Source organism: Dendropsophus ebraccatus, chromosome 7 (assembly GCF_027789765.1).
Source record: "Dendropsophus ebraccatus isolate aDenEbr1 chromosome 7, aDenEbr1.pat, whole genome shotgun sequence".
Classification (NCBI taxonomy): Eukaryota; Metazoa; Chordata; class Amphibia; order Anura; family Hylidae; genus Dendropsophus; species Dendropsophus ebraccatus.
In genome coordinates, this window is record NC_091460.1 from 131,672,725 (window position 1) to 131,694,288 (window position 21,564).

Here is a 21,564-nt window from a genome sequence, read left to right on the forward strand (position 1 = left end):
AGGACGAAAATGCCGTAACTTACGTCCGTAGCGTAACATGCGGTCCCGTACATAGTAGTGATTTCTTTATTTTGCAAGCTTTTTGTGCCGATCCAAAAGGTTCTATGGAGTGTCCGGGGCTAGGCGAAAATTTCCAAGTAAAAGACCGCTGTCAGATCGCTACGTAGGGCGCTCGGTAAGCGTAAGTAGACTACGGGCTTAAGTTCGCGGTCCGTACGTAGCCGGCCGCAACTTGCGTAAATTCCCGGCCGGAGTTTAACATGTATATGTCCGGCCGTGAAAATATGCGGCCGGACATATATGTAGTGTGAACATAGCCTAAAAATGATACAATAATGAGAACAAAAAAAAAATAAAAAAATAAAGACCTATATTTCATTTCCATCAGGGGATTTGAACCAAAGGATGAACTACTGGCAAGTCTCTAGACAGGTGAGTTACCCCTAAACCACAGCTCCAACATATTTAGAGATTCAACTATATTTGAGTGTTTCTTTTAGTGGACTGATCTGCAATCAGAGACACTGGCTGACAGCTGAGCCCAGCAGGAGGCGGGGCAGCATTGATTATTCATGAAGAAGAGGGAGGAGGAAGGAGTGGTGAGGAGTGCTAGACTGCGACACAAACAACACTTTGATACTTCATTACAGAAGAATCGTGCATTTTTGACTTGCTCAATGTCGTCCTTTTCCCAAACACTGTCCTACCCCAGAGAACTAGGGGCAGGTCTGCCGGCCCCCAGTGTGACTAAACCCTCTCCCCTTTGTGTTGCGACTCCATTAGAATGCAGTTATTGTCCTAAAAAAAACTTTTAAACTTGCAGCCCTGTGTCAAATTGGCTTGGCCTAGAGTGTCTGTGCATTAGGCTTGCACCGCCTCTCCATCCCTCATCCCTGCCCTCTTCATCATTAGGAATGCTCCAGGCAGGTTTTCTACTATTCATCACCTGTGTGAGCACGGCACATGGGCTGCATTGTTAAGGCACCTAAGCAGTGTTAATACAAGTGAGGAATAGAAGAAATTCTGCCCAGAGCATTCCTAATGGTAAAGAGGGTGGGGAGGGGGGACGGAGGGGCTCTGCAAGGTTATGGCATAAATACTCTAGGCCACGCTAATTTGACACAGGGCTGCAAGTTTAAAAGTTTGTTTTTTAGGACAATAACCTGCCGAATGGACCCCAGGACAGATCTTGGATTAAAAGCAGCTATCTGAAGGTACAAGCAGTTTGGGGGGGGGGGGGGGGGCAGATTGTGGGTACAGAGTCGCTTTAATTACCTTTTTTCCCAATTTTTTAAAATTCTGATAACATTTTGTCAGTAGGTCTTTTTAAATCAAGTTTTTTACAAATGTCATTGCATTCCTTATGCTGAGAAGTGAAGAACATGTATATCCCATACTGTCCAAAATTGATGTGTGAGGCTCCCGGTGTATTCTTAGTTGAATGGATCTGTGGGTCGGTCAGGTAAATGATTGCTTCACCTTTCTCACTTCCAGTCACCCATCCTGTTAAAAGAAACGATTGTGACACATAAAGAATATACTATAGACAGATAAGCTGTAATACACTATTTTGCTAAAAACACACACACACACACACACACACACACATATATACACACTAATAAACTATAAACTGATCCAATCCGTTTTTTTCATCAGATTTTGCAAAAAATGGATGGAAAACGGATGGAAATACAGATTTTTTTTTTACACAAAAAGAGGCTGGATGTTATTTTTGTGTACGTTAAAAAAACTGATGTGTTTTGATCCTTTTTTTAATGTTTTTTTATGATGGAAGTCATTGTTTTCTGTTTGTCATTCCGTTGTTTTTTTTGTTGTTGTTGTTGTTGCAAAAATGGATAAAAAAATTGGATTGCAAAAACGTAGTGTGAACCCAGCTTAGCATGGAGTATTTCACCATAATTGCACCTGTCATGCAGTGGACTATGTTAGGCAGCAACCGTCAGTTTTGGAAGCAGGAAAAACTGAGAGTACATAAGGATCTAAGTGACTATGGCAAAGGCCACATTATAATGGTTAATCAACTGGCATCCCAAAAACAGTAGGTCTTGTGGGGTGTTCTTGGTATGCTGTGTTTAGTAACTACCAAATGGGGCCCAGGAAGGAAGGGCAATTGGAGAAATAGCCCCAAGCACACTGATGAACATGGGGATCAGAGGCTAACCCTTTCTAGTCCAATCCCACTTAGAGCACATTGCCGAATTGCATCAAAACTGGATGGTGAAGCTATGGAAGATGGTGGGCATGCTTTCTTTTGTATCGTGACGGCAAAGGTATTATACCGTTACTTAAAGTGACACTATCACCCCCTTTTTGCATTTTGACTGCTCTCCACAGGTGTAAAGGGTAAATGTTACAGCTTTCATTACTTATTTTATATTATACCTCATGGTGCTTGTTCTGGTAAAAAGTCGTTTTTATCACCTGTGGATTGGTATATGTGGGTGGGGCCTCGCTGCCCTTGTGCCACATCACTCCGCCCCTAGCGCCACTTAGCCCCGCCCCCATCTGTGACATCATCGCCGCATAGGCCCCGTCCCTCAGCAGACATTGGTGTGGGACAATCTAGGGGGGTGGGGCTTCCAATGGCTGCCTAGGGGGCGGGGCCTATGTGACGATGATGTCACAGATGGGCGTGGCTAAGTGATGCTAGGGGCGGAGCGATGTGGCACAAAAGGAGCGAGGCCCCACCCACATATACCAATCCACAGGTGAGAAAAAAGACTTTTTACCAGAACAAGCACCATGAGGTATAATATAAAATAAGTAATGAAAGCTGTACTGTTTACCCTTTACACCTGTGGAGAGCAGTTAAAATGCAAATAGGGGGTGACAGTGTCACTTTAAAGAGGTTGTCCACCTTAAAGGGGAACTCCGGCGTTTTGCTTTTTCTGCTTAATTAACACACATTACAAAGTTACGGTATATAACTTTGTAATGTATGTTAATAAGCTATCTGGCCCAGTTTCCCCCCTTAAATATTTATAAATACTATATTTCCTCATGCTATGGGTCATGCCAAAAAAAAACACATCTTACCTTGTAAATCCACCACAATATCAGAAAAATATTCAAAAGCAAAATGTCCAAAGGCCAAACCGTACTTTGTAGCTTCAAACTCAGTTTTGACTATTTTAGCGTTATTAGTAAGCTTTACAAATTCTCCAAGTATGTAAGGCTCCACGCTCACACATTCCTTTATACTTCTGCCTTCCATGATCTGAAACAGTGAAGTGGACACAATCATTTTTAAAGCTTTGTTCAAACACAGTTTTTTTGCCACATTATATAACTGTAAAAAATGACTGTAATTTATAACAGATGATAAATAATGTGCAGGTTTATTATTTTTTCGCCCCTACTCAATTAGGCTGGGTTTCCACTGCGTTTTTGCAACTTGTTTTTTTTTTTTAATTCGTTTTATGCAAAAAAGGATGAAAAACACCTATGCATTTATGTTCATCCCTTTTGATCAGTTTTCCATTGACTTTTAAAAAAAAAAAAAAAGGATAAAACAGATGAAAACGCATTAGTTTTTTTGAGCGTACACAAAAATGTGGTCGACCACGTTTTTGTGTAGGCTAAAAAAAGGGATGCGTTTTGATCCGCTTTTGATTTTTTTTTTAATAATGTAAGTCAATGAAAAATGGATCAAAATGGATGAACACAAATGCACCCGCTTTTTCATCTCTTTTTTTTTTTTTTTGCATAAAACAGATGAAAAAACGCAGCATGAACCAAGCCAAATGGAAGTTTTTCCTCTGTGTGTGCCCTGGTGGCCAATTCCCCATAGACTTCAATACAGCACATCACTAGGCTATGTTCACACAGCAATTTTTTTTAAAACTACTTTTACTGTTGGTTCTAAATAAAGTCAATATTTTTGAATTCATCTCTTTTCATCCAGTTATTTATCTTTTGACAGGGGAACACATTTTTTCTATATGGCTGGAATAAAGCCATTGCAAAATCCTTAGTAAAAGGACGGCACTTTGTGGGTCAGTGGTGCTTGTGGTGGGGAAACCAGCAATATGTAGAGAAAATCTCGGCACTCACCGATAGTTTTCTTTCATTTATGCAGTGCAGATGCATCAATAGTTACAATCAGTTCGCATTTCGGCTACATACCTAACCTGATGAAGGCCATGCCTGACTTAAACGCCCACTCATTGTAACTATGGATGCATCAGATCAAATAAATGAAAAAAAAAATTATTGGTGAGTGCCAGGATTTTCTCTAGATATTGCAAAATCCTTGACATTTTGTGCCATAAAGAATAATATCACTATATGTCCTTTTTAATGATGGTGTGACTACATGTTACAAGAGTGGCTTACTATAACCAGTCTTACCAAAAGAACAGCAGATGGAACATAAAATATCTGTGTGGGAATGTTTAATGCATACAATCTTTTGTTGAATTCTGTGACATAGTGCTGAGCGGTCATCTGACGCTCCACATCACAGAAATGGTACAACAGCTCCTTGTGTTTTTGGTATGCTTTTCCAATGTATCTAGAAAAAGAACAAAGACAAATCAGACAAAGCCACCTCACCATTAGTGTAGTATCTCGGTATAAGCAGAAGTGCACTGATTATTAGATGGACTTTATTATTAGATGTAATTTACAGCCGCAATAACCAGAGGTAAGGCTAAGATATGGGCTCTCACGGCAGGTGCCCAGCTACTTGGTGCCTAGGGCAGGTGCCAACAAAGGTAGCAAACTAACTTTCTGGTCTGGGTCAAAGCATTAATGTAATTTGCAATAACTTATGATATGTCCAAAAATTACTGATCACACTGGGTCTCACTCAGATATGCTGCATTCCCAAGATACAGCCAAGGACCAGTGCATTCCACTCACCGGGTGGCAGGGACATCTGTATCTCGGGATAGCAGCGGGTCTCAGAAGTGAGACCTGGTGCAAAAGTTACTGCAAATGACAGTAACATATTAGCAAAATAACAGAAAGGAAGGACTGCTCATCAGCATACAATAATCCTGTGACTGGAGGGTAATGACTAAAATCCATGAGGAAGACTGGGTAGACTCCCAGGTAAGGAAGTTAGCAATGCAAGCTAGAATGGCGTAAAGATATAACTTTTACTTCCCCATCACTTTAAAACCAGTGCACTTCAAGCTGAAAAAGTTTTTCTTTAGTGACTATTCAATGAAGTCACTTAAATAGTATTGATACTCTGGGGAAAAAAACAGACATGGTAGCACATCCATATACTTATCACTGATCCTTTTGCTTCTAAGCACTATATACTACTAACATCAGGAGTTAGTTACATTTTGATCAATGTGCATAAGCCCACACACCGCTTCAAGGTTCCTGATTCGTGTGGGTCCCTAACTAAAAAATATGGCGCAACCCAACGCGGTGACCACCACTGTAACAACAACGGTGCCAGGGGGAGGAACAACCTAGTCGTCCAGCAGCCCCAACTCTGCTAGACATAGCCCCCCTGGCTGTGCCATTTTTAGGTTAGGGACCCACACGAATCAAGAACCTTGAACCGGTATGTGGGCTTACGCACTTTGATCAAAATGTAACTAACTCCTGATGTTAGTAGTATATAGTGCTGAGAAGCAGATGCTCAGTCATAAGTTTATGGATGTGCGGCCATGTCTTTTTTTCTCTCCATAGAATTACTTAAGTAGTACTGTTGCACAGGAGACTACTTCTTTTAGGGCCGTATTACATGGCTGGATGCATAGTGTAAGCGAGTGTTGATCTGCTAGTTTGGCACTCGCTTACAAAGCCTATTACATAGCTCGATGATCATGCAGCAAGAGCTACACAGACATTGTTAGTGATGTCCATGTAGCCCCTGCTGCATTTGTAGAAAATAATAAAGTTATACTTACCTGTCCATGCTTCCCGCTTTTGACTAGGTGATGATATATGCAATAAAAATGCTGGGAAAAATTTACAAAATTACCTGGATCACTACTACGTGAAGGATAGTCTAGCTATGTCAACCTATGTACCAGGCGAGGTCTGTAACTTACCTTCCCAGAGTCTCATCCTGGTGTAGAAAATGAACCCAGAAGGCTGTTCTGTGTCGGCCTTTCTTTTTAACTCCCACAACATCCCCAACATGTACAACTGTTTCCTGCGCTGTCCAAAGTTCAGATTGTTTTGAAAACTTGAGAAGCAAGGCATCTGCATATAATATAGAGAGGGTTGTGAATGACAATAACATTGTTACACTGAATTCAGTTTAGGCCACGTGCACACTACAGAATTTGGGCGGAAATTCTACACGACGGCCTCCGCTTGAAGTTTCGCCTGTCCCATAGCCTCAATGATATTCTGAAGCTCAATTCGCCGTCCACCCAAAGATTTGACATGTTTTGGCTAGATGGCGGATTGAGCTTTAGAATATCATTGAGGCTATGGGACAGACGGAACTTTAAGCGGAGGCCGCCATGTAGAATTTCCGCCCAAATTCTGAAATGTGCACATACCCATATAGTAAAAAGAATGCAACAGCCACAAAACCTACCACACCTAAAGGAGCAGAGTATGCCAAATGTCCACCCAGCTTTGCTTGCCTATATCTCTACAAAATAAGGTATACTGGTAACCAAGTGTGTGTATAGTCATGTCAATTACTAAAAAAAAAAATACATATGTGCAAAGGCATCCATCCATAATAAGATGCACAGTGTCTCATTTATAAAAACAGACAGAAAAAAACATCTTCTAAAAGATATTTTTGTTATCTTTAGGACCAAAGTAATAGAGAGTTCCCACAACATGAAATAGACATTAATACACATACAATGTGATGGCGCCCATCATGGCATCGGAGACTCTCTTAGAAAAGATACAGTTGACTGCTCAAATAAATGGGCTACTCTGTGGAATGATATTTGAATCCCATAATGCAGGTAGTCTTCCATATTAAGATGTATAATAAAGATTAACTATACTGTACTGTATCATGTCTCATCTCATGCTTGCCATCTCATTTCTGTTAGGATACGGCATTGTGTGACTGGCCCTTTTAAGACTGGGCAACCAGTTTAGCATTTATTTTTAGTGTTTGGTCTAAAATGCCATTACCTGAGCTGTTTTGTACCTACATGTAATATGTAATAGCTGGCCCAGAATATATTGTTGCCTTATTTGACTGTTGTGACCCACTAAGGACCACTGAGCCACCCAAGCCTTTTTGTCTCCTGATGAACCCACATAGTGGCGGAAATGCGTCGGGACTTTTTGTAAAGTCTTCTTGTCATGTTGTGATGGATGTGTACCTGCCTCGGGCAGTGTTGCATGCAAACATTTGACAACACACCCTTCCTAAATTTTCCGACTCGCTATTGTGTTTTAATGTATACCCAAAAAATAATATTAAGTTTTAGGCTGGGTTCACACTACTTTTAACATCGGCCGTTCTGTGAGCCAGGCCGGGACACAGAACGGCCGGCGTTACTGAAGATGATCCCGGCCGGTACTGCAGTACTGGCTGGATGATCTTCATTTCTGTTGAATTCGGATGCGGGCGCATCAGTGTGCGCCCGCTTCCCAATTCACGGCTCCATTATGTGAACTGACATGTTTTCTGCGGCCGCTATTCAATGAATAGCGGCCGCAGAAAACGGATATGTCAGTTTTTTGTGTGGCCGGATGGAATCCCGGCTAGAGCGTACAACTTACGTTTTCTATAAATTTCCACAAAACATACATTGTGTGAACATAGCCTTAGATGGTATGCCGCAGTGATACTCTGAGTTGCATATGATATAGTTGTATCTCCAGTACTACTCAGTGTTACGTGTAAAGCTTGGTAAGCACACAAATATTTTGATTGCATTTTTATTATAATATCTAACTGGACTGAATACTCATAATATCTAACTGACAGAACTGGAAGGAATAGTATACAAAAAGCAAATACATTTATTCCCACAACTTCATACTTACTATGTGTCTTTTGGGAATGCCTGAAGCTAAATAAGCCGGTATGTTTTAGCCTTTCCAGCAGCCGATCATGACTTACTCCAGAAAGAAGATCTTCATAATCGGTATTGTCTAGAGACCGGGCTTGTTGTATCTGCTCAGCAGTTAGTCCTGGTAGCATAACAAAGGAACTTGTACTTGAACTAAGAAAAGAATTTGATCCAGAAAAAGATCCAGAAAACTGACTTATTTTGCTCCAAGAACTGGATCCATGGCTGCTGCTCAAACCAACATTTGACTCATCGTCCCCATCTTCTGTGCTCTCACATGGATCAATACAGTTTAATAACTGTGCTTTGTGATTTCCTGAAGAAGACGATCCTAATCTATTGTCCTGGTGAGGTAAAGAGGGGCTTCCAGTGGAAGATTCCTCAGAACATTGTCGATTAAGGAATTGCAGTTCTAGCTTGTCCTCTGTGCCAAGAAACTTGTCTTCCGAACTAGAGTCAGAGGCGTAACGGCTCATCACAGATGTAGAAAGACCCGAAGGGACCGGTGCAGTCGTTTTCATCTCAATGAGTGCACCATCTTCGGTATCTTTTGTTTCTGCTTCTGTGTCAATTCCATGAAACAACCTTGGTTCTAAAGAGCTGCCTTCCCGTACTAGAGAATTTGGTGTGTTCTTAGATATCTCATCACGTATGTCATTCGTATCACTTGTTTCAGTTTCATCCTGAGCGCTAGGAGAAAATGTTTGTCCATGTGGAATATGACCATTGTCTTGTTGGTTGCTATGCATTCTATCTGTACTATCCTCTGTTTTGAGTTCATGAATGGCTGCTTCTTCTGCCTGACACCTCGATGGATCTGGATGTATCATATTATTCTTATCCACTTGAGTGAAGCCATTATCGGTCCCATCTTCTGTTTCAGCTTTTACGTCAATTCCCTGAAATAGTGTATGTCCTCTATGAACACTTGATGGATTTGTAGATATTACGTTATCCTTAGCATTGCCGGGAAGTCCATTACCTGTAGTATCTACTTTTTCGGCTTGGAAGTCAATTCCATGCATTACTGTTTGCCCAGTATTACCAATGGGTGGACTTGTACTGATCCCAATGCACATATCATCAGCAGTATCCACTGTTTCGGTAGGTAAGTCAGCTATATTACCCTGAGAAACAGAAGGTTTTCCTGCTACATTGTATGACTTAACTTCAGGTACAGATGATGTTTCAGGAGAATAGTTGACAAACTCGTAACTCTCATCATCTGAAGACTGAGCGGTTTCGGCATCATACGATACACCAGCCACAGAATTTTTGTTCTTTGCAGTTTCTTTTGAAAAAGATTGGGCACTTTTCCCAGTTCTGGGGCCTGAAACTTTAGAATCTTTAAAAAATAATTCATCTGGTAGCTCATACGAGGAAGAGTTAGACTGTTCGTCAAACGTCTTGCTTTCTTGAACCGAGAGACCCTTAAAATTTCCTTCAATGTCTTTGTCAAGGTTATCCGAAGGGCGAGTGCCGCTCGTTTTCTCTGCATTACTACCCTCTTCCTCTTCTTCTTTTTGCTCAGGGATGTTTTCCCAACTAAAAGAGGAATTTGATAAACTTGAGCTATGACTGCTATTGAAAGACCTACTCAGTCTACTTCTGCGGCTCCCAGATTGACTTATTGCATCGGACCGTACCAGTTTTCCTCTCCGAGGCGATTTCTCATCCGATTCATCACTTCTTTCCTCCATGTGGATAGATGTCTTGTCTATTGTGCTCTCAGTATCGATGGTCTTCAAGGCGGTGATACAAGCACCAGATCCTAATCCGTCAGTAGTCGCAAGCTGCTTGCATGTAGTGTCGAACACTTCGCACACCGAATTGTGGTGATGAGAATACGTCTCCAACAACTTTGCAAAGCTGACTTTTTTGGTAAAAAGATTTTTTTTCACACAGTCCTTGTAGCTGTCGGGGACATAACAATTGTCCTCAGAGTACTGGAACGGTTGTACATTTAACTGTTCTTTAATAGAGCTTACAAGAGACATTATATCAATGCTTAAGTTTTCTTTATCCCTTTTATCCGGTAACATGTTATATTTTGCAAGTTTCTCCATGGCTTCTCCGCACAGTTGATTTACATCTTCATTTATTGATTCTTTGCCGTTAAGCCACTTGTGCACATTTACAAGACAAAAGGCTGCCTTGACAAAGCTGTGGAGCTCCTGCTTACTGATCACACGGTCTCCTCTCTTCTTGGTGAGGAGACCAATATGAAATGCTTCCTTAGCTTCGGAGAGATAAGAAGACTTCTTCTGAACCGGACACTTTTTTGACAAGCTGTAAGATAATAAACATGCACCTCGAATGTTCTGGGAAATATAGAAAATGACAATACATAATTATTAAAAAGTGTTCATTAGTAAAAAAAAAAAAAAAAAAAAGTGCATGAATGTTATATGTGATTAAAAAACCTTGTTGGATCTTTTATTGACAGTCATTATGTTCAATAAATTCGGATGTGTAAGAAACAATAAGGGTTTGTGCACACTAAGTAATTCTCACATGCAGATAACTTGCTGCAGATTACGCCGCTCGTCCCTGTGCGCTCCCGCTTCACTCTCCGCCTGTTCTATAGACCCCATTCTATGGTCAGGCAGATTCTGCCGTGCGCCCAAAGGATCAACGTGTCCATTCTTTGAGCAGACAGCGAAATCTGCCGGACCATAGAATGGAGTCGATGGGACAAGGGGAGAGTGAAGCAGAAACGTGCGGGAACGAGCCTCGGAATCTATGTCAAGTTAACCGTGAGAATTTCTTAGTGTGCCCATACCCTAAAAGCAAATGCATTGCTGATAATACCAGCTTGGCCATGTGGGTTATGGGTAGTCGGTAGAAGTGTAGTTGTGTATTTTCAGACACTTTTCTTTGCATGTGGATGCCAACCTCCTGCAATTCTGTTACAAAATAAGTATAAGGCTAGGGCCACACTACATTTTTCCAGTTCGCTTTTTTTTTCCATCTATTTTTGAGAAAAAACGATGCAAAAATGGATGCAATGATGTGCAATTCACTTTGACCAGTTTTTTCACTGACTTCCATAATAAAAAAGGATCAAAATAAATGTTAAAAAAAACGCATCCATTTTGAACCATTTTTTATAGAATGGAAGTCAATGGAAAAATGGATCAAAATGGATTTCACACAATTTGATCCATTTTTCCATCCGTTTTTTTTGTAAAAACAGACTGAAAAAACGTCTTGTGAACCCAGCCTTAGGCTACATTCACACGTCAGTATTTTTTATCCACTATTTATACATCCAGTAAAGTTACGGATCCGCAATCTGTGATGGAAAAAAAAATAGGACATGTTCTAATACCGTCCGTGATTATGGAACGCCCCCCCCCCCATAGAAGCCTATGGAGAATGCAAAATTTGCGGAGAGTGCATTTCAATCTGCAAAACCATCAGTATCACAGATCTTTTTTTTATGACATCACCAAACTCCTGCCAGAAATATCCTGCCTGATAGAAGTCACTATACAAATTTCCCCAGATGACTATGTGACTTTTTTGGGGGGAGTTAGGACAGCTAATGACATCATTTTTGCCATCCCCTCTTTTTTTCTTCACTACACCTTTTTATTGCGGATCCGCAAAAAACAAATAAAAATACTGAACACAATACCCATGCAAAAAGGATGATTTTTTGCAGATTGCGGATGAAAAATTGAGGATCCAGATTTTAATCCTTGATAAAATACTGATGTGTGAATGTAGCCTTATACAGATGGATTGAATGCAGGTTAATTTTATATATATATATATATATATATATATATATATATATGTATTGCTCATCACTCTTAGTTCACTTATCCCAGAACATACGATAGTAATATACTTTTATTAATGTGGATATATACTATTATTATCTGTGCATTATTAGGCTCAGTTCACACACACAATTATTTGCCATTAAATGACGGCCATCCACTCAATTTCAACAGTGTGTATTTGCAAAATACGGACCAAAATATGGATGTCTATTGTAGTTAACATAGAACTTTACTTTTCCAAATTACTGGGAGTTGTAGGGTATTTACAGGTTGGAGTCTGGGGATTGTATACTGTGTTATGTTTGTATTGTATACTGTCTCTTTTTGCAGGTTTGGGGATAGAAGCATTGTGACAGGTACCCTTTGAATTCATTGAATTATTTACCAAATTAGTTATTTGCTAAAATTTCATTATTCTCTTAGATTTCGACGTCTAAATGGTTAACTCTGTCCGTAAGTTCAGATTAGTGTGAACACAAACGATCGGCATTCTGCAGCCTGGAGAAGGTGGATGCAGCCTGAGGACTGCCTGAAAAACATGGATACAGCCATAGGTGGGGTGTGGAATCAAAAAGCACTGATACCTGTGTAATTCCAGTAGTTATATGAAGTGGAAGCTTTTGTTTTTAAAGAGACTGTCAGTAGGTTTATGCTGTCCTATCTAAGGGTAGCATAAACTAGTGACAGAGAAGCTGCACAGAATGATGTATCACTTTGTTCTGTGCAGCTTATTCGGAGATATCCCCCTGAATAACATGGACAATAAGTAGTCCTCTGCATTATGTGCATGAGCCCAGTAGTCCTGGATATTCATGAGAAGCAGAAAACTCCGCCCACCAGCTGCTGATCGGCAGTTATCTATCTATGCTGTGTATAGGCAGTCAACTGTCAATCAGCAGCTGGAGGGCGGGGGTAGGGGTGTGGCAAGAATCCTATTCTCCTGCATATTAGGAGAACCGCTGAACAGAATGATGTAAGTAATATAGTGATCTGTTCATCATTTATATAATTAGTTTATTCTGCCCTCATTTAAGGCGGCATACACCTAGTGACAGATTCCCCTTTAAATATATTAAACAGAAAAAATTGTTATTTAAGGTACAGACAATAAATCAGTTACCAGATTGGTTAGGACAAAGAGTGGTGTATATAGACTGAAGGTCGCAGCCAGTTTACATGCCTCTGCTGCAGACAGTAATCTGTGTTCATACTCTTCAAGTAGAGTCTGTCAATGAAAACATACATGTTCCATTAGATCTGCTCAGCCTCACACTACATGAATGAGTAAGCAGTTGAAACATTACTTGTATGCATGACGAATAATCTATTGACATGTAAATATACAGTTTCTGCCTGATCTATAATTTTGATCAAGCCTTACCATATCACTTTCTGCAGGAAGTGGTGTTTTCTTTTCAGTCTTTTCAGGGTGATCCGGGGCCCTTTGGGCTAATGGCCCTTTGTGCTAGTGTGTATTTTCTTTTCAGTCTGACACAGTGCTCTCTGCTGCCACCTTGGCCGTGACAGGAACTGTCCAGAGGAGTAGCAAATGCCCATTGAACATCTCTCCTGCTCTGGACAGTTCCTGACATCAACAGAGGTGGCAGCAGAGAGCACTGTGTCAGACTGAAAACAAAACACCACTTCCTGCAGGACATACAGATAAGTATTGGAAGACTTGAGATTTTCAAACAGAAGTAAATTACAAATATCTATACCTTTCTGAAACCAGTTGATTTAAAAGAAAAAGATTTTCGCCGGAGTACCCCTTTAAAATATAGACAGAAGAAAAGGGCAGATGTAATGTAACATTTACCAGTCCCACATGGGTGCTGTTTTTGAACCTCTGATAGTCTTCCTCGCTCATAGATATAAAGATGTCAGCCAAAACACCAAGAGATGTTGCAATTCCCTTAAAATAAAACATACCAATAAAGGCTTGTTAAAAAAATAATATATTTATTTTTTATTTTATTTTTTTTATTATTATTATTATTATTTTTTTTTTAGCGGTGCCTTGGATTATGAGCATAATTCGTTCCGGGGCCGCGTTTGTAATCCAAGTCCACTCTTAAACCAAACCAACTTTTCCCATAAGAAATCACTGAAATGCAGACAATTGGTTCCACACCCCCAAAATAATGATTTTTTTTGTATTCTGAATAACATGTAAAACAAATGAAACAAACATTTAGAAAGCTGGATATGTCATATTATAAGTTACTGTACAGTATAGCAATCAGCATGTGGAGTATAATGTATAGTAAGGGCATAAACCTGATAACACTGCAGCAGGTTGTAGATACAGGATGGAACTGCAGATCCCCATAATGCAGTAGTGTAGTACAACAGGCTAGAGTAGAGAAGCACGGCTGCTGTCAGAGGTCTGTGTGGTCACAGGACAGCAATGGGGAAGGGCTGTGTTCAGCATGGACTGGGAAGTGAGAATAACAGAGCTGTGCAGGAGGACAGTGATAGAAACTTCTCTATACAGCAGTGGGAATGGCTGAGTGTAAGTGCAGGTACATTATAGTGGCAGTGTGTATAGCTGAGTGTAAGTACAGGCACATTATAGCAGTAGTGTGTATAGATGAGTGTGAGTGTGGACACATTTTAGCAGCAGTGTGAATAGCTGAGTGTAAGTGCAGGCACATTAAAGCAGGAATGGAGAGGATGGGAAATACAAGGGCAGACAGAGACTGCAGGGAGCAGGAAGGAATGAGAAGGGCAGATGTGGCAACAGTATAGCAGCACTCTCTGTCCATGGAGAGAGGGGTTACAGCTATGAAGAGATTACCTCCACAGTCCTGTCCCCTGATGTAAGCCCCAGCCTGAAGTGGATCTGCTATGATTTGGAAGGTGAAGGAGACTTCCTGGGTTAGAGTACAGAGCTGTAGACCCCGCTATGCAGGCCATGCCCTTCCCCCACTCCCCCTCCCACCCAGTACAGGGAGCTCTTAAACCAAACCAATGCTTATAAACCAAGTCACATTTTTGAAAAACTGTGAGCGCTTCTTGCAAAACGCTCTCAATCCAAGTTATACCATACATATATATATATATATATATATATATATATATATATATATATGTTTACCAATGACTGCTAAGGCAAAAAATCATATAAGTAATGTTTATCTTGTATAAAATGAGTGGTGACTGATGACATTATTTCTGCTCTTTAGATAGCTTAGAGCAAGGGATGGGTTTTCTACTGTCGCTGCAAAGGAGTTAAGGATTAGACTTTCCTTGCGCCTTCCCTTCTAGCTCCTCTCTTTCAGACTATAATAATTGATCAATTACTTAAAACAGTAATTAGTGGCCCAGATTACTCAGCAAGCTAAAACTTCCTCCTTGCATCTCATTATCAGAGAGAGCACAGAGCCGTATGATTGCACCTGAGAGCGCTCTGTCATTAAATTATTTGCTTTTGTGTCTGGCTGGAAAGCTATCACTTTAGCCCTTATAAATAGTGAAGGATTACAGAGGTGGAGAGAACACACCGAGCTACTCCCACCTGTCTGATGTTGGAGCATGAAAGCAAGTGTGAGCCGACTGTCTGCAGGAGCGTCAATGGCAGCACCGCTAACCTGCATAAAACTACTCAAGCAGTAAGAGCTACCTTTTTGTCAGGTATGGGGAGTTCAGAAAAGCCAACAATAGAGGTCCAGATCAGTTCAGCGGCTTCGTACCACATGCCTGCAATCCACAGAGGTCAATGATTAATTAGACTAATATAGTACAATATTATGTGCTGTATTTTCCGGCATATAAGACAACTCCTAACTTTTCTAGTTAAAATATAGAGTTTGGGATATACTCGTCATATAAGACTACCCCTCTTCCATTGCAGACCAAATAAAAAAAATTTAAAAACATCAAACAGCAGCAAGATCTGAGAAGGAGGTACAGTAATACCGGTAGGTAAAAGAATAGGCCAGACAAGTGTTTTTGTGGGCACAGCCTCACTCTACCGTATCTTTTCTCCATACTCCGGACACCTGCTTAGCCTTTCATATGGTCGCTGCATAGGGCAGGGATGAGGACGTTTTTTAACCCCCCCCCCCCCCAGTATGCAGCGACCACAGATTCTCCAGTCCGGTTCTGAATTTTTTCAGCACAGTGCGTGATGATCTTTAGAGTGGCCCATAAAAGAGAGCGCCATTCCTATTACACAGAGTGACAGCCAGCAGACTGTCGCTACTGTTATCGTTTTTTTAAAACATATATTACGACAACAATCAGCCGACATTGTGCATGTCGACTGATCGTTGCCTTTTAAGATGACCAATTACACTAAACGATTATCAGTCGAATCTGGACGATAATTGTTTGGTGTAATAGGGCCCTTACCTATATCAGAACATTAGAAATATCTGAAGGGGATGTGAATCTCAGGCTCAGGAAGATGTGACTCTCATGAGATTTACATCGCCGAGTCTCAAATTTACCTGCTCCTGAAACTAAGATTCACACGCCCTTCTGTAAAAAAGTTACGGCACACTTGACTACTGGTGAAAAGGTGCATATTTGCAGCCAAATAAAACCTATATTTCTGGAAAAAGTCAAATAAAAACACCACTGTTATCAGGAAACCCAAGGCTACAAAATTAGAGATGAGTGCAATTCGAGTATGCTTGAGTCCGATTGTTCAGCATTTAAATATCAGTGGCCGAAGAAGCTAGATGCAGCCCTAGGGAGTCTGGGAAAACATGGGTACAGCCATAGGCCAAAGGACTCCGGCTAAATCCGACTTCTTCAGCCACCGATATTCAAATGCCGATTGATCAGACAGACTCAAGCATGCTCCAGTCTCAATTGTTTTCTAACAATTTCTAATATACAAACAGGTGCTTGCTTCCCTGTCTGAGCTGACAGACCGCTCAGCCAATCACTGGCCATGACGCATGCAGAGTGCAGGAGAGGACTGGTAACATGGACAGGTAGTGTATTAACTGTTCAATTGTCAGCTGTCAGCTGCGCATTACTATTACATGTAGCGATGGGCGGTTAGCGGCCGATGATTTTAGGTCTGGACCTAAAGAAACGATCAGTCAATGATTGTTTCCTCGGCTGATCATTGTCTCTATTACATGGAGCGATAATCGGCTGAATCGATCCGATTCGGGCCCTAAGGTTGGATTTACTAAGACTGGCACATCAGAAGCTGGACTAAGTAAATCCCCCCTGCCATTTGTTTCGGCATATTTATTAAGTGGCCCTCAATAGATCTAACTTTGCAGTGCTATTTGTGTCCTGCCCCAGTCACTGACTGGCCTAACGGGGCATCTGTCAATCGGGTTGTGACATAGCTGCAGGGGAGATCTGCAGACTGTCGGGTCCAGGAGCGGGGCACGTCGCTGCGTGGGCATCAGAACAGGGAACTATACCTTCTTTATTATGTTCCCCCAACCCCAGATGCAAAGGTATTTTTAACCCTCTCCCCCGCAGGACTTCTCCTTTAAGTACATGCTGTTACTCAATATTTCTTTTACCTCAATCTGTAACATGATTTAATGATATTAAAAATTCTTCACCTAATTTCTGCAAGATTTGTCCTCGTATCTGTATGCAAACAGACTGAACCAGAAGTCTATCGCTCTCTTCAGAATAATTCCAAGTGCCTGTTTATTGAAGATAACATTAAAAGCCAAGTATGAGAATACTGTACATTAACAAAACTGCTATAACAGTTATACAGTACATTTTAAAGCATCGTAGTGTCATCCATAAAGAGCAAGATCAAGAGTAAATAAACATATCTGTGCATTCATTATACCACGACTGAAATATTAAAGGGGTTATCCAGCGCTACAAAAACATGGCCACTTTTGCACCACTCTTGTCTCCAGGTCAGGGGTGGGTTGCAACTAAGTTCCATTAACTTCAATGGAACTGAGTTTCAAACCCCACCCAATCTGGAGACAAGAGCGGTGCAAAATTGGCCATGTTTTTGTAACGCTGGATAACCCCTTTAATTTTCTTTTTTACTTTGGTTTGGAGTTTGTGAATAACTTCTACAGTACCAATTTATGTATTACAACAGAACAGCCTGACTTATCATGAATACATTCCACTATGGCTCAGAGGATAATTTAAAAGGGTTATCCAGCTAGGGAGAATGATATATAGATTGCTGCAGGTGTATGGAAAACAATAAATAAGTTATACAATACGACATGAAGAGAAAGGGGCGGCTGCACATCCCATAAATAAGTTATGCTTACCTCTCTGCACTCCTACTGCGTATTCGGGTCCTCGCCTCCACTTGCGAGACTCGTCTCGGCAGTGACAGCCAGTCCAGCCAATCACTGACTGAAACAGGACAGCACCATGGCCTCTGATTGGCTGAGCAGGCTGTCTCACCGTGGAGATGAGTCCATCCTAGAAGTGGGGGCGGGAGTATTCAGCTTGGACCCTCAGACGCCATAGGAGGAGCATGAAGAGGTAAACATTGCTTCTTCATTGTTTACAATATACCTGAAACAATCTATATATAGTTTTCCCTAGCCAGATAACCACTTAAAAGCATTTAACCCCGGACTATTACTATACTGTACTGTCCAAGAACATGATAATGTCAAGAAGATGCATGTAACCTATGAAGGCTCAAAACAGCAAGGAGAGCTTTTTGAGAAACCTTTGAATATCCATAGATTCACGATTTGCTTATTTGAATGACATCAGTGGACTCTGTTGTTACTGTTGTGATCTACTTACCTGTTGCTCCATTGTTGCTTATCAAACTGCTTAATATATATTCAGCTTTCAAAAGTTTTCCTGTTAAAAAAAACAAAACTTTTTAACCCCAATAACCATGTTACAACAAACTAAATAAACTTATTTTCCAATATATTCAGCTTTTTTTTTCACTAGGGAGGGGAATTTTCAAATTGCACAAAAAAGCATAAATCTAACTAATGAACTCAATAATATGATACGAGGGTTATCGCAATGCAAAGACCCGGGCTGTGGGGTAGTGACTGAGTATGTGTCCATTTTAGTGGATGTGCACACTGCAATACACTCTGAACATCATGTCATACCAAACGTTGAATCTTCACTGGACTATTTTTTTAATATTGTATAAATTTCTTATTTTTTAAAAGATAAGTCCAGAGATGTTGAAAATCAGGCAGCTGGCAGGGGGAATTTGATCAGGAGTAGGCACTTACCTCTCCCTATGCCCGTGGTGGGACCAGCCTCGGAACCCACCGGAAGTAATTTTTCCCCAAGTTGTGATGACGTCATGACCTCAGGAGAAAAGGCCTGTCCCGGCTAAAGGACTGGCTGCTCAGCCAATTAGTGACTGGAGCAGTGTCCCACCCTAGTCACTGACTGGCTGAGCGGCCAACCCATCAGCCGAGTCGTGACGTATCATCTCCGGAGATCCCGAAGCCCAGCGGAGGTCCCAAGGCCAGTCCCGCCAATCACCACAGACATAGGAAGAGGTAAGTTTCTACTCCTGATCAAATTCCCCCCCGGCTGTCGAATTTTCAAGATCCCCGGACTTCTCCTTTAATTTTTATGGCCTTTATTGTGCAGTAAAAATTACATATAAACCATATTCTTTAGATCACTACAACTCTGGTTGTACAAAAACTATACTGTTTGTTACAACAAAATGATCAAAACACAGTAATTCTGGCATTCAATATTTTATTGCATTCCCTGCTCAGCATAAATGCTGTGACATATTATTAGTCTGGACATAACCAGTCAGGCCAATGTTATATGTTCATTTTTTTATTTCATTTCATTCAAAGTTTAGAATTCCACATGATTTTGTTTTATACAAAAAATATTTTTATATATTAAATTATATATTCATATATATAAAAACTATTTAAAATAAAAATATATTAACTCTCTGTATTGTACTGTTACTAGTACTGTATTTCACTCTGTCCCAGTCTGCAATGACAGCCCCCAACAACATTGTTATATAGGGCAGATGGGGGCCACCACGGCATCTGAGCGACCATGTGGTTGCTACTGACCGCAGCATCTGAGGGGCTAAATGGCTGGAATATGAGATTTCTCCGACCCTGGCCACTGCAGATAGATGTCAGCTGTACAACACAGCCGTCAGCTGCCACATATGAAACGTAAGGTGAACTTAAGTATACATTGCACATGTTAACTTTTGGCTGACAGGTACCTGCTGCATATGAAGGAACCTGTTATTTGTTAACTGCATTGTTTGTTTAGTCAAGTGGTCCCACTGAACAGAATACAGGAACATGCTCCTAGATTGTGTTTTGTCTTAAAGGGGCTCTTGATCTGAAGTAAGGCAGTTCGGATACCCCTGTTTGAAACCAGCAGGGAATATTTGTTAAGGGACAAAAGCCCCAATTAGTATTTTCCACGCCCTTTCACAAATCCCTCTACCTCTTTTGCCTCCCAAACCCTTTATCCTGGTTTCTTTGTTGGAGTAAAGGGGAGGCCGTCTCTAGGTTTCAAAAGATGCCACTGGGTTCAGAAGAATGTCATCCCTATAATGGCGCAGAGTGTCCTCTTGAAAGTCAAGTAGCTCCTAATTGGGACTAAGCTGAGAAAACAGAGAAAGATCAACTGAGAGATACGTCACCTGAATTTACGGAGATACGAGCTTGCCGAATAACCACCTGCGGAGCTATTGGGATGGAAGGCCAAATTTTATGCAAAACTTTGGCAACAGACAACAGTCTCGTGGATGCATCTGCCCAGTATAGAAATCGATCAATCAAAAATACAATGGCAGCTGCTGTACGACTGTCATGGACCAGGATGCAGGCCTTCAGAAATACCTATAAACAGAAGAAATGGCAATATTATTATCACTGTTATAAATAACCATGCCCATCATTAAAAAGTCCATAAAACTTCACCAAAACCTCCATAAAACTTCACTTATAGATATGCCTATTTAGTAGAGATGAGTGCAACTGGAGCATGCTCGAGTCCAATCATAAGGCATTTTATTACCAGTGGCTGAAGAAGTTGGATGCAGTCCTGGAAAATATGAATACAGCCTGTGGCCTATACTGTACCATGTCAGCCTGTGGCCTATGCTGTATCCATGGCTACCAGGCCGCCTTAGGAATTTATCCAACTTTGTCAGCCACCAGTAATCAAATGCCGAAAGGTCGGACTTGAGGATGCGCAAGTTGCACTAATCTCTATTATTTAGTTTTAGCATTAAAGGGGTTCTTCAGCGGTAAGACTTTTTTTAATATACTGCTGCCCATCCATATAAAACAATAAACATGTTATACTTACCTGTCCGTGCTCCCTCAGTGTCCTTCTCCGGTGTTGCTGGTGTCCCCTGCTGATTGCCAAGCCTCCAATACCGAGACAAACTTGTCTTGAGAGGGACAACCTGCTCAGCCAATCACTGACTGAGACGGGATAGACTTGCGGCTAGTGACTGTCACTCCCGACACAAGTTTGTCTCGGGAGTGGAGGCTATACAGTCAGTGGAGGACACTGGTGAAACCAGAGGAGGACACCAACGAAGGATAATGGGGGAGATTTATCAAACATGGTGTAAAGTGAAACTGGCTCAGTTGCCCCTAACAACCAATCAGATTCCACCTTTCATTCCTCACAAACTCTTTGGAAAATGAAAGGTGGAATCTGATTGGTTGCTAGGGGCAACTGAGCCAATTTCACTTTACACCATATTTGATAAATCTCGTCAAACATGTTTATTGTTTTTATATAGAGCAGTATATTAAAAAAGGCAGACGACCTGACAACCCCTTTACATGTTTTTTTGTCTTGTTGCAAGCCTTGTACCT

General features: G+C 41.0%; 1 protein-coding gene across 3 annotated transcripts in view; it reads right to left on the reverse strand.

Moving 5' to 3' along the window:
* Positions 1-1,234: 1,234 nt before the first annotated feature.
* Positions 1,235-21,564, reverse strand: part of ALPK1 (alpha kinase 1) — a 106,016-nt gene continuing 85,686 nt past the window's right edge. For all 3 annotated transcript variants that reach the window (XM_069978499.1, XM_069978498.1, XM_069978500.1), the window contains 11 exons: positions 20,373-20,571; positions 18,503-18,562; positions 17,320-17,406; positions 15,405-15,481; positions 13,599-13,694; positions 12,903-13,007; positions 7,966-10,312; positions 6,042-6,195; positions 4,375-4,537; positions 3,061-3,241; positions 1,235-1,503 (listed from right to left, as the gene is read on the reverse strand). In XM_069978499.1, the coding sequence (XP_069834600.1) occupies positions 1,292-1,503; positions 3,061-3,241; positions 4,375-4,537; positions 6,042-6,195; positions 7,966-10,312; positions 12,903-13,007; positions 13,599-13,694; positions 15,405-15,481; positions 17,320-17,406; positions 18,503-18,562; positions 20,373-20,571 (3,681 nt within the window). In that variant the 3' untranslated portion in view covers positions 1,235-1,291. The remainder of the gene's footprint in view (positions 1,504-3,060; positions 3,242-4,374; positions 4,538-6,041; positions 6,196-7,965; positions 10,313-12,902; positions 13,008-13,598; positions 13,695-15,404; positions 15,482-17,319; positions 17,407-18,502; positions 18,563-20,372; positions 20,572-21,564) is intronic.